At 42.0% G+C, this 12,500-nt stretch overlaps 1 protein-coding gene across 1 annotated transcript in view; it reads right to left on the bottom strand.

The window, feature by feature from the left end:
* LOC145407533 (uncharacterized) overlaps positions 1-12,500 on the bottom strand; it is a 100,580-nt gene that overhangs the window by 44,672 nt on the left and 43,408 nt on the right. The window contains exons 15-16 of the mRNA XM_080278457.1: positions 12,333-12,500; positions 10,190-10,274 (exon numbers count right to left, since the gene is read on the bottom strand). The exon at positions 12,333-12,500 is cut by the window's right edge and continues 16 nt beyond it. Coding sequence (XP_080134583.1) covers positions 10,190-10,274; positions 12,333-12,500 — 253 coding nt within the window. The remainder of the gene's footprint in view (positions 1-10,189; positions 10,275-12,332) is intronic.

The following is a 12,500-nucleotide window of genomic DNA, read 5'->3' as shown; positions in this document are numbered from 1 at the left end:
TATGCAAGTAAGTAGGTAAAGAAGAAGGTAGGAGGGATAACAAAAGAAAGTAGGCATGAGTAAGTGCAATAGGTAGGTAGGTAGGTAGGTAGGTAGTAACAGAAACAGGCAGGCATCTGAGGAGGTAAGTAGGAAGGAAAAAAGGTGGGAGGGAGAAAGGTAAGTAGGCAAAACTAAGTGGGTAAGTAGGTAGGAAGGTAGGCAGCTACGAAGGAAGAAAGAAGAAGGAAGGAAAGAAGAAAGGAAGAAATGGATGGAAAGAAGGCAAGTAAGCACATAGGGAGGTAGGTAGGTAGGTAGGTAGGAAAGGAGGGAGGGAGGAAGAAAATGAAAGAATGAAAGGAAGGAAGGAAGAATGAAGAGGAGAAGACAGAAAGAAATGGATGGAAAGCAGGCAGGCAGGCAGGTAGGTAGGTAGGTAGGCAGGCAGGTGAGTAGGTAGGTAGGTAGGTAGGCAGGTAGGCAAGAGGGCAAACAACGCTAATAATTCTCTTCTATGACTATGCTCTCTCTCTCTCTCTCTTTGTATTTACGCCTCTCCCTTTGTACTCTTCCCTTTCTCAAACCATCATAACAACAACAGAGGTGGAGGAGGAGGAGGGGAGAGGAAGAGGAGGAGGAGGAGGAGGAAAGCACGAGATGTCCATAATAATAATAATAATAATAATAATAATAATAAATAATAGACACACCTTGAGGTCCTCTTTAGTGATCTGATCTTAACATAAAAAAATTTCTTCCTTTAATTACGGAAGTTTAAGACAAGGATAGCCAGGTAAACACTCTCTCTCTCTCTCTCTCTCCCTCTCTCGCCTGAATTCCTCACCAAAATATAGGAACTGGTACTTTATATACAGAAAGAATGGTTGACAGACAGAAAAGATTGATATAGATAAATAGATAGATAGATAGATTGAAGAGAGAGAGAGAGAGAGAGCAAAGAGAAGAAAATATCAGCTCTTTCTTTTCTCTCTCTTTCATTCTCTCTCTCTCCCCTCTTTAGCAGACATACTATTTTCCTTCTTTCATCATTCACCTCTCTCTCTCTCTCTCTCTCTCTCTCTCTCTCTGATAAACTAATCTTAGAAAAACGAGAGAGAGAGAGAGAGAGAGAGAGAGCCAGGGGTCCTAAACTCAAAGAATCAATACAGGTACACACAAACACGAAAACACAGTAAAAATACGTACACACCTATACACGCACAGGCATACACACATCCACACACACACACACACACACACACACACACACACACAGTTTACTATAAGAGAGGAATGAAAGAAAGAAGAAAGGAAGAGAGAAGAGTGGACGGGGAAGAGAGAGAATGACGAAATTCACGAGAGAGAGAGAGAGAGAGAGAGAGAGAGAGAGAGAGAATCATGAATCCCTGATGAATTGGAGGGAAAAAAATCTTAGTGAGAGAGGTTTGGAGGGAAGAGGAGGGAAAGAAGGGAAGAAGAGGAAGAGGAGAGAAAGAAGGGAAGAAGAAGAAGAGGAGGGAAAGAAGGGAAGGGAGGAAGAGGAGAGAAAGAAGGGAAGAAGAGGAAGAGGAGGGAAAGAAAGGAAGAGGAAGGAAAGAAGGGGAGGAAGAGGAGGGAAAGAAGGGAAGAACAGGAAGAGGAGTGAAAGGAGGGAAGAACAGAAGAAAGAGGGAGATGGAAGAAAGAGGAGTGAAGAGGAGAGAAGAGAGGAAAGGAGACGAGAAGAGAGAAGAGAGGCTAGGAGACGAGGAGGAAGTGAGGATAAGAAGAATGAAGGAAGAGTAATAAGAAGGAAGAGGAAGAGGCGAGAGGAAGGAAGAGGAAGAAGCAAGAGGAAGGAAGAGGAAGATGCGAGAGGAAGGAAGAGGAAGAGACGAGAGGAAGGAAGAGGAAGAGACGAGAGGAAGGAAGAGGAAGAGACGAGAGGAAGGAAGAGGAAGAGGCGAGAGGAAGGAAGAGGAAGAGGCGAGAGGAAGGAAGAGGAGGAGGCGAGAGGAAGGAAGAAGAATAGGGATTAGACACGAAGAGAAGGAAGACAAAAGGAGGAGGAGGAGGAGGAGGAGGAGGAGGGAGTAAGTAGAAGAGGAAGGCAGGAGGGAAGAGCAAAAAGAAAGAATGAAAAGGAGAGGAAACAGAGAGAGAGAGAGAGAGAGAGAGAGAGAGAGAGAGAGAGAGAGAGAGAGAGAGAGCGTCCCCTAGGTGATGCCTATCTTTAGGTTAATATATAAAGTTGTTTTTTAAAGTGGGAATAGTTTTGGCAGCTGAGGTGTTCTATAATTATATGCTCTCTCTCTCTCTCTCTCTCTCTCTCTCACTCTCTCTCTCTCTCACTACTTCACACTCTTCCTTCTCCTTTCCGTTCTTCTTCCATTTCTTCCTCCTGCTGTACTCTCTTTTCCCTCTCCTTCTTCTCCACCTTCTCTCTCTCTCCCTCTCTCTCTCTCATGGTCTGCTAAAATGGCGAGATAAACTTAAAGAAAAACAGATTGGTTATTCTTTTGCAGGAGAGAGAGAGAGAGAGAGAGAGAGAGAGAGAGAGAGAGGCTTCTTACTCTCTCTTTTTCCCATAAACTCAAATCTTGCAGACTTCCCTTATTCCCTCACCATGTCCTCTCTCTCTCTCTCTCTCTCTCTCTTCTCTCTCTCCATCCTTTCACGACTTAATCCCATTCCATTCATCTCCATACACAAGTTTCTCCACTAATTCCTCTCTCTCTCTCTCTCTCACACACACACACACACACCACATAAATCATTTCTTCCTTCCTCCCCATCATCACCACCACCATCCTCTCTCTCTCCCTCTCTCTCTCTCACACACACACACACACACACCACATAAATCATTTCTTCCCTCCCCGTCTTCATCACTACCATCCTCTCTCTCTCTCTCTCTCTCTCTCTCACACACACACACACACACACACACACAAAATCATACCTCATTTCTTCCCTCTTCCTCATCTTCATTCCATCACCTCTCTCTCTCTCTCTCTCTCTCTCTCACACACACACATATCCCACATAAATCATTTCTTCCTTCCTCCTCATCATCATCACCACCATCCTCTCTCTCTCTCTCTCTCTCTCTCTCTCACACACACACACACACAAAATCATACCTCATTTCTTCCCTCTTCCTCATCTTCAATCCATCACCTCTCTCTCTCTCTCTCTCTCTCTCTCTCTCTCTCTCTCACACACACACACACACACCACATAAATCATTTCTTCCCTCCCCGTCTTCATCACTACCATCCTCTCTCTCTCCCTCTCTCTCTCTCACACACACACACACACACACACACACACACACCACATAAATCATTTCTTCCCTCCCCGTCTTCATCACTACCATCCTCTCTCTCTCTCTCTCACACACACACACACACACAAAATCATACCTCATTTCTTCCCTCTTCCTCATCTTCATTCCATCACCCCTCTCTCTCTCTCTCTCTCTCTCTCTCTCTCTCTCTCAAGGAACAATAGCTCTCTCCACTTCACAAAAAAACCTCGCCTCATTAAGCAAGATTACCCTTAAACTTACTTTCTTCTCATTTTCTCTAACTTACTCTCTTTATCTATTTCTTCTCTCCTTATCTATCTTTATCAATCTATCTATCTACCTACCTTACTATCCATCTCTATCTATTTATCTATCAATTTGTCCAGTTACCGTATCTATCAGAATCAATCTATTTGTCTATCTACCTAACTATACATCTCTCAATCTATCTATCAATTTTCCCATCTAACGTATCTATCAGTCTAGCTCATCTATCTATCTGTCTATCTATCGATCTATCTATTTATCTATCCTTCCTAGTCACTTTCCTTCTGCTCATGTTCCTCTCATTCTTTAATACTCTCTCTCTCTCTCTCTCACTCACACACACACACACACACACACACACACGTTGGACAGGTAAACAGACAGGTGCTTAATTAGTTGCTGAAGGGGACACAGGTACTCTCTCTCTCTCTCTCCCAAATTATCTTCCAATATCAGCTCTTGTTCCTGCTCCTCCTCCTCCTCCTCTCCTCTCTCCTATCTTTCAATTAATTAACTCTCTCTCTCTCTCTCTCTCTCTCTCTCTCTCTCTCTCTCTCTCTCTCTCTCTCTCGTGTAGGCTGGGGTAGACCAGTAAATTAAAAGGTACATGAGCTGAGTTTAGAATATTGGTTGTACCTGTAATAAGACCCTAAGTACTCGAAATAACACCAAGTACTTTCATGTACAATCAAGCACATTATATTTAACAGAAATATATATATTATCTTGGACTTTATAAAGGTATTATTAAATAGACTTAATATTGTGTCAGAGAAGAAATGGTTGGATTAATAAAGTATAATTATATTCTAATACGCTACTTTGTACCTTAATAACTTAACCTTTACGATGTGACCAGTAATTAATTCCCTTCTTCGAAACAGCAGCACTTTTGTATGTACTTCCGAACAATGACATGGACTTAAGTACATTGGGAAAAGGATGTACTTGTACTTGAAACATTTCTGGGTACTTGGACCCAAACCTGATATGAATCTCCTTGGTTACTAGTCAAAATCACCCTCCAATCACTCTGAGTTGTGGATGAGTCTCCCTGGTTACTAGTCAAATCCACCCTCCAATCACTCTGAGTTGTGGATGAGTCTCCTTGGTTACTAGTCAAAATCCACCCTCCAATCACTCTGAGCTGTGGATGAGTCTCCTTGGTTACTAGTCAAAATCCACCCTCCAATCACTCTGAGTTGTGGATGAGTCTCCTTGGTTACTAGTCAAAATCACCCTCCAATCACTCTGAGTTGTGGATGAGTCTCCTTGGTTACTAGTCAAAATCACCCTCCCTTCTGACTACACCTGGCCAAGAACTGAACTGGAAAGGCGAGGGGATTCTTGCCAAGTGGAAATGCACAGAGTATAGACAATTTATTTTTACAACTATCTAAAACTATCTAGATGTAAAGGGGTTAATGGAGAGAGAGAGAGAGAGAGAGAGAGATCCAGTTAAAGCCCTCCACTACCAGACATCTCCCTTAACGTTAAATAAAATCTTCAAACGCGAAAAAAGTCTTTTAAAAATGGCGGTTTATGGAACTTTTGAAACCCCCCCCAAAATCCCCTCAATCCCCAGGGTATAGTCTCTCTCTCTCTCTCTCTCTCTCTCTCCTTTCCTCGGACTCTTCTCCCTCTTCCCCCTCTCTCCTCCCTTCCTTATCTCTCTCCCTCTCTTATCAAATGTCCCTCCCCTCCCCCCCCTTTCTTCCTCCTTCCCCCCTCACCAACTTCCTCTTCCGGTTTGATTCTCTCTCTCTCTCTCTCTCTCTCTCACACACACACACACACACACACACGCAATACATATACTGCACTAACGCACACAGAAAACATACATATACCAATACATACACAGGACACAGACAAAGGTTACGAGCACGCACACATACATAGCCTATATACACACACATGTACACATAAAATTTAATCATGTAATCACACACACACATAGACGGACACAAATATATCACGTAATCAATCAATCTCTCTCTCTCTCTCACACACACACACACACACACACACACACACACACACACACACACACACACACTAAAACTCGATGTATTTTCAAACCAAATCCTTCATATTTTTTCAAACACACTTTTCCAGTCTCCCCTCCACATCCGTTTTCTATCTATCTATCTATCTATCCATCTATCTATCTATGGCCTATTTTTCTGAGTGCTTTAAAGATTACCTGGGTTAGTATTGTATCTGTTTTCATCTATCTATCTAAATCCATATCTATCTACATTTCTATCTATATCTATCTTTATCTATCGATGGGGTACGTTTCATGAGCATGTTTGTATCTATCTACGTTTAAATTACGGTATATCTATCAGCCTGTCTATCTCATTTATCTATCTAGTCTATCTACTAACACCTCCAGCAGTCTACGTATCACATCTATCTATCTAGTTTATCTATACTTCAAGCAGTCTTTCCCTACATATCTATCTACTTCAATATATCTATCCTGGCAAACCGCATTCATCTACCAGTCTATTATGCTATCAACTTCCAATCTATCAATCAGTTTCTATCTATCGCCACTGATCAGGTCGTATCCATCTGGTAATCGATAAAAAAAAATTCATCTATTTCGCTATCTACCGTTCTATCTATCGGTCTGTGTGTTAACCTAGCTCTCTCTCTCTCTCTCTCTCTCCCCCCCAACCTTATCAATGTAGGGAATCTATATGAAGTTTCGAAAGTGAGTGAGAGAGAGAGAGAGAGAGAGAGAGAGAGAGAGAGAGAGAGAACGAATGATAATGGAATAGATATAGATAGACAGACAAATAATGAAACAGCCTAAGAAAAATAGATACTGAGAGAGAGAGAGAGAGAGAGAGAGAGAGAGAGAGAGAGAGAGAACGAATGATAATGGAACAGATATAGATAGACAGACAAATAATGAAACAGCCTAAGAAAAATAGATACTGAGAGAGAGAGAGAGAGAGAGAGAGAGCGTTCATGTAATCCCACTCTATCATATCCTGAATAGCATTTCAATATCATCAAACTATTTAGCACCTTTCATTCCTATATATCTATCTATCTAGCAAAACTTATCCATCCATCTATCTATTTAATACGGATATGTGTGTGTTCACGTATGTTTATCTATCTATCCATCTATCAGCGTAATAGATAGTAAGGTCACGTACATCTATCCATCTATCTATAAAATTCAGTTGTGTTCCGGTATATCTATCTATCCATCTATCTACATAACAGATACTAAGTTCATGTACATCTATCTATCCATCTATCTATATAATACAGACGTGTTCATGTGTCTATCTATCCATCCATTTAGCTATCTATAATACAGATATCTATGTGTTTATATCCATCAATCTATATAACTTCATCTCCACAGCTCATTCCCTTTCATTCCATCATCCTCTCTCCCTCCTCCTCCCATCCTTTCTCTCCTCCCTTTCCTATCCCTCCCATTCCTCCTCAGTCTCTCTAACTGATCCCCTCAAAATAACAGAAACTCTCTAACGGTCGGGGCTACTCTAGTCTTCAAACTAGAGCTACACATTTGTGTTATGCCTCTTAATATTACCTCATGATAGAGTATTTTAACACAGGTAATATCATACGCCTTTATACTAACTATCATAAAAACCTAAATAATAATAATAATAATACGGCACTGGTCACGCAGGCGAAGATGTCGTGTTCCTTATATGCCCACCCCTCCCGGCGGAGACAATCCCATATCTTCCTCCTGTCGGTATCTGCCATCCTTAAGTCTCTAAGTTACAACCACAAAAGATCAGGGACGTCAAAATAATTAATAACAAAGAATAAATAACTGGGGAAGGATGAATGCACAAAAAAATAAATGACAAAGTTCGAGTCTTCTGCCACTCATGCTGACGTCGTGTTTCTTATTTGGCCCGATCAACACGCGAACCACAAACCCCCTAAATACTCAAACCAACTCTACATTTTCCTCTAGCTAACGTCAAAATAAATTATAAAAGGCAAAAAATGTTAATCTGGGGCCTGAGAGTGTCAATGATACGCCAATAAATGTAATACTGAGTCACTTCGGTCGAGCCTGCTGAGATGTGTTCCTTATGTGGCCCTGTCAATAAGCGAGCCGTAACTCCACTATACTTGCATTTTACACCTCAAATTACACCAACACGTCAATTTACACCAACTAACGTCATTTAACTATCCATTGTTCAGTAACAGGTGAGTAAACAGAGCCTGAGAGTGTCAATACTTTAATAAAAAATAAATAACTACTTTGGCGGGTGAGATGTGTTCCCGAAGTGGTTTGCCGCCCGAACAACGAAGGCGTCATGGCGGAATCCCTTGCAGTACTTTATTTATCTCGTTATCATCATCCATAAAAATAAATCACACTATGCCCAGAGACGCTACAATAACTAAGGATAAAGATGAGATAAACAAAACTAAAGAGGGTTGGAGGATAACGAAGAAAATCACTGACAAAACAGAGAAACGGACACGTCATGATTTACCTTCGCGTCCTAAGATTAATTTCTCCGCTCACGTTATTTATTTTATTATTTCAGGCTTCTAAGTTAATGCCATGAAATCTAGAAACACTGAAGTAATTGATGATAATTATAAAAATAAACTGAGAATAAAGATGATAATGTAAACTGAAGATATAATTGACTAGCATCACAAGATCGTCAACAACGCTCACCTCGGCGGCGGCCCTCGATGTGCTTCTCGCTTCCCTCCCTCCTCCTCGCTCCATCTCCTCGATCCAACGCTTCCTACTCGCTCCATTATCTCCTAGAAATCTTATCTTCTCTTCTCGCTCATAAAAATAGCCCAGGGTCGTCGAGAAACGCCACAAAATAAGCAAAAACTGACGAGACGCGTAACCTCCTCGCTGCCTCCGTGCCCTCGGAAGCACCACTGTAAATATGGACCATCTCGCTGTTCCAAATTTCGGGCTTAATATTCAAAATTCATAAGTATCCCTGACCTCGCTCTCAAAAAATTATTATTACGTCCCCAGATATTTAAAATCCCTTGAAAATCGTTTAAAAAGAGGGCCATAATGACTGAAAACTGTAATTCAAACTGTCACTAGGAAGGAACCTAACCTCCTCGCAAGGGATAAGTTTCCAGAAGTTTCTAGAATAGGGTGGGCTTCCGTGGCGCCAAATTCAAATACCCGTCACTAAATGGGAAAGAATATATTTTTTGGGAGGCCTTGTATTTCTATTTCTCCTCATTTTTGTCCATTTGGTTTATGCATTATTTAAGAGTCTTGGAGGAGTTAAATAAACAGTAAGATCGCTTTTTACCCTAACTTGTCCCAGATTTTCGTCCCTTTGCAGCTTATTAAACGTAGCTCAGTGGCAGAAGACAATACTATGCCTCTACACCTCTGTCATGGCACTTCTTCGTGACTAGCCTCATATTCTAGAGTGTTCTGCTACAAGTCAGCATTCAAGATGGAGGGATGGCAATTTTAGGCCGTTAGAGTAAAAATGGCTTGTAAACGCCAGTAAACGATCTTGCCCCCTATGTGCTGGCTCAATAAGGGCTAATTTTGTCCGTTTGTTTTCATCTAATGGAACTGTGCAACTCCTATACCTTCAATATTGCCGTGAAAATTAATGAGATTTCGTTACGAGGTGGGGATGCGTCTCCTTGGTTACTAGTCAGCTGGTCTATCTAACAATGATTCCTAACCCTTTCCAGCTCAGATGATGGGCAAGTGTAGTTACATCGAGTTATTTGACTTGTAACCAAGGAGACTCATTTCTACTACCAGAAGCAACAGCAGTAGTAGTTAGCCTAGTAGTAGTAATAGTAGTAGTAGCAGTAGTTGTAGTCGTAGTAGTAGTAGTTGTTGTACAAAGTAGTAGTCCTTGTACAAAGTAGTAGTAGTTGTACACAGTAGTAGCAGTAGTAGTAGTAGTGGTAGTAGTAGCAGCAGCAGTTGTGCAAAGCAGTAATAGTAGCAGCAGTTGTTGGTGTACAGTAGCAATAATTATCTTCGTCAACGTAAACTTGTCACGAGAGAGAGAGAGAGAGAGAGAGAGAGAGAGAGAGAGAGAGAGAGAATTACACACGAATAAAAGCACGTAATAAAGAACGATATACAAAGCATACTTACGAAATACAAAAAAAAATACGTTAGGTCTTTAACCTTAAGTGTCGGAGATTTTAGTTCTTGGGCAGATTCTTTCACTCACCTCCATGGCAGATTAATCCTACCGCCCTGCATCCGTCCCACGACACTTCTTCGTGACTAGCATCCTATTCTGGTGTTATAACTCGGTAGTCAAGATGGTGGTGGTAATTTTAGGCAAACAAGGGACATTATGGCACTTCTTACACCCTCTCCACAGCACTTCTTCGTGACTAGTGCTTGTCCTTGCATTAATATGGTCATTAATCGTATCAAACACAAGATGTCAATATTAAGCCAAGTTAAACTGAAAGGAGTAAACACATTAAACTTCCCAACCGCTACATTAGGCCTTTCCACTGCACTTCTTCGTGATTAGCGCTTATCCTTGAATTAATCCCTTCTACAGTTCAGCACTTACGAGAGAGAGACGTAAATTTTCGGCCAAGTTAAAGTGAAAAGGCTAAAGACAATGAAAGGGCACATTTACTGACCGTCTGAGGAGCGGCGGCGTGCAACCCATCGCTCGAGGCAGCCCGCGGGACACTGGCTGCCTGGCCCCCTGCGAGGCTTATGTATCTGTAGAGGAGGGAGGGAGAAGGAGGAGGGGACGGGGGGTTAGTGTAAACAAAACCATGTGGCTGGACATACAACAATAATAATAACAGTAGTAGCAGTAGTAGTAGTAGTAGCAGCAGTGGTAGTGGTAATGAGAGAGATTAAAGTAAATAGCGGTGTGTATACAGGAGATTAAAGAGAGAATGACAAACAGTAGGGAAGGAACAGATAATTAAGAGGGAGAGAAAGAAAGAAAACGAGAGGGGGAGAACAAAGAGAGGAATGGCAGAGAGAGAGAGAGAGAGTTAGAGAGAATTATGCAGGAATACAAATTTTTTAGAAATATGAGCAAGGGGAGGGTTGATGTGTGTGTGTGTGTGTGTGTGTGTGTGTGTGTGTGTGTGAGAAAGAGGTGGGATGATGGGAGGAAAAGGGGGAGGGGAAGGGGGTGGGGGAGGAGGAGAGGGAGAGGGAGGGGAGGGAGAAGGATAAGGGATAAGGAAGGAAAGAAGAAAAGAAAAAGAATAGAATGAAGTGGAAAGAAAGAAAGAAAGGGAGAGGAAGGATATGGCAGAAGAGGAGGGATGAGGTGTAGGAAAGAGAAGAGGTAAGAGAAGAAAAAGAGAAGATGGGAAGGTGAGAGGAGAGAAATGGAAAGGAGGGGAGGGGAGAGGAGGAGAATAGGGAGGGGGTTTAGAGAGAGAAAAGGGGAGATAAGAAGTAGGGTAGGGGCACGATAAGGGGAGGGAAGCGGAGGGGGGAGTGTAGGAGAGGGGGGTAGAGAAGAGGAGAGGAGAGGGGAGAAGAGAAGAGAGGAGAGAAGAGGAGAGGAGAGGTAGGTAGGGGAAGGGGAGGGAAGGGAGGAGAAACTAAAAAGGAGAGGAGAAGTAGGGTAGGGGGAGGAGAGAAAAGAGAGGGAAAGGAGAGAAAAGAGTGAGGTCGTGTAGGGGAGAGATAATGGGGAGTATGTTGAGAGTTTTAACTCCTAGTAATAATATTAACATTAATTTTACAGAATTATAGCATCATCATCATCATCATTATCATCATCATCACCACTATCATCATCATCAAGTTAATTCATCGTCATCATCATCATCATCAAGTTAATTCATCGTCATCATCAATCATCATCATAATCAACTTAATTCATCTTCATCATCATCATTCATCAGCTTAACCCTTTCATCCTCATCTTCATCATCATCATTACCATCATCAACTTATTTCATCTTCATCATCATCACCTTACCCCTTCACCATCATCATCATCATCATCACCGCCACCATTACCATCAACAGGTGTATTTATATTCTTATCTCCAAACGATTTTATTCAGCTCAGGAGAGAGAGAGAGAGAGAGAGAGAGAGAGAGAGAGAGAGAGAGAGAGAGAGAGAGAAAGTCGTTATAACAAAAAAATAACGTCCTCGAACTGAAAGGGTTAATGAGAATATTAGGCCATTATATTCCTCATTTGTTCACTAAATTCTATCTATCTATCCATCTATCTATCTACCTATCTATCTCTCTACCTACCTACCTATCAATCAGTCTTTCTATCTATAGCCAGACGCCTTGATCCCGTAAGGAGCGGCCACAAACAAATCGCCTCCATGCCACCCTCCCCTACCTCACACCCTCCTCTCTCACATACCTCTCCACTCCATCCATCCATCTCATCCTTGGCCTCCCCCTCCCTCTCCCTCACCCCCCCTCCATCTCACTCACATACTCTCCTCGTTAGTCTCTTCATCCCACTCTCTATTCCCTCTCTCCATATCATCCAGTCTCTCCTTCCCTCCATCTCACCCACATACACTCTCCTCGTTAGTCTCTCGCTCTCCATCCTCTCCACATGGCGAAACCACCTCAATATATTTCTCCTAAAGCTTTCTATCACATCTGTCTATCTATCTATATGGACAGATAGATAAAGAGGGGAAAATCTATAAAAGCTTCCCCTAAAACCACCCGTTTTCTCTAACCCAAACCATTACAGAAAACCATGTAAACAAACCAAATTTCAAGGGTAACTCAAGTAAAGTCACGAATATTTAAATTTATACACGTAACTCACAATTGCCGACGAATTAAGTTGTTCCAAGTGGCCTTCAAATCGGCCGTAGGAGCTCTTAAAACCAGCGTCCTCTTCTGCCCCTTAAGTGAGCCCGTTCTCTTGGTAGGGGAGCTTTGCATGAGGTAGCCTTTGCCTGTGCTGGACAACTTAATGCGCGTGTCTATGATG

Source organism: Coenobita brevimanus, chromosome 73, assembly GCF_032717465.1.
Source record: "Coenobita brevimanus isolate Jiangsu-jjx chromosome 73, ASM3271746v2, whole genome shotgun sequence".
Lineage (NCBI taxonomy): Eukaryota > Metazoa > Arthropoda > Malacostraca > Decapoda > Coenobitidae > Coenobita > Coenobita brevimanus.
Note: the sequence above shows the minus strand (reverse complement) of the source record. Positions and strands in the feature narration are given on the sequence as shown.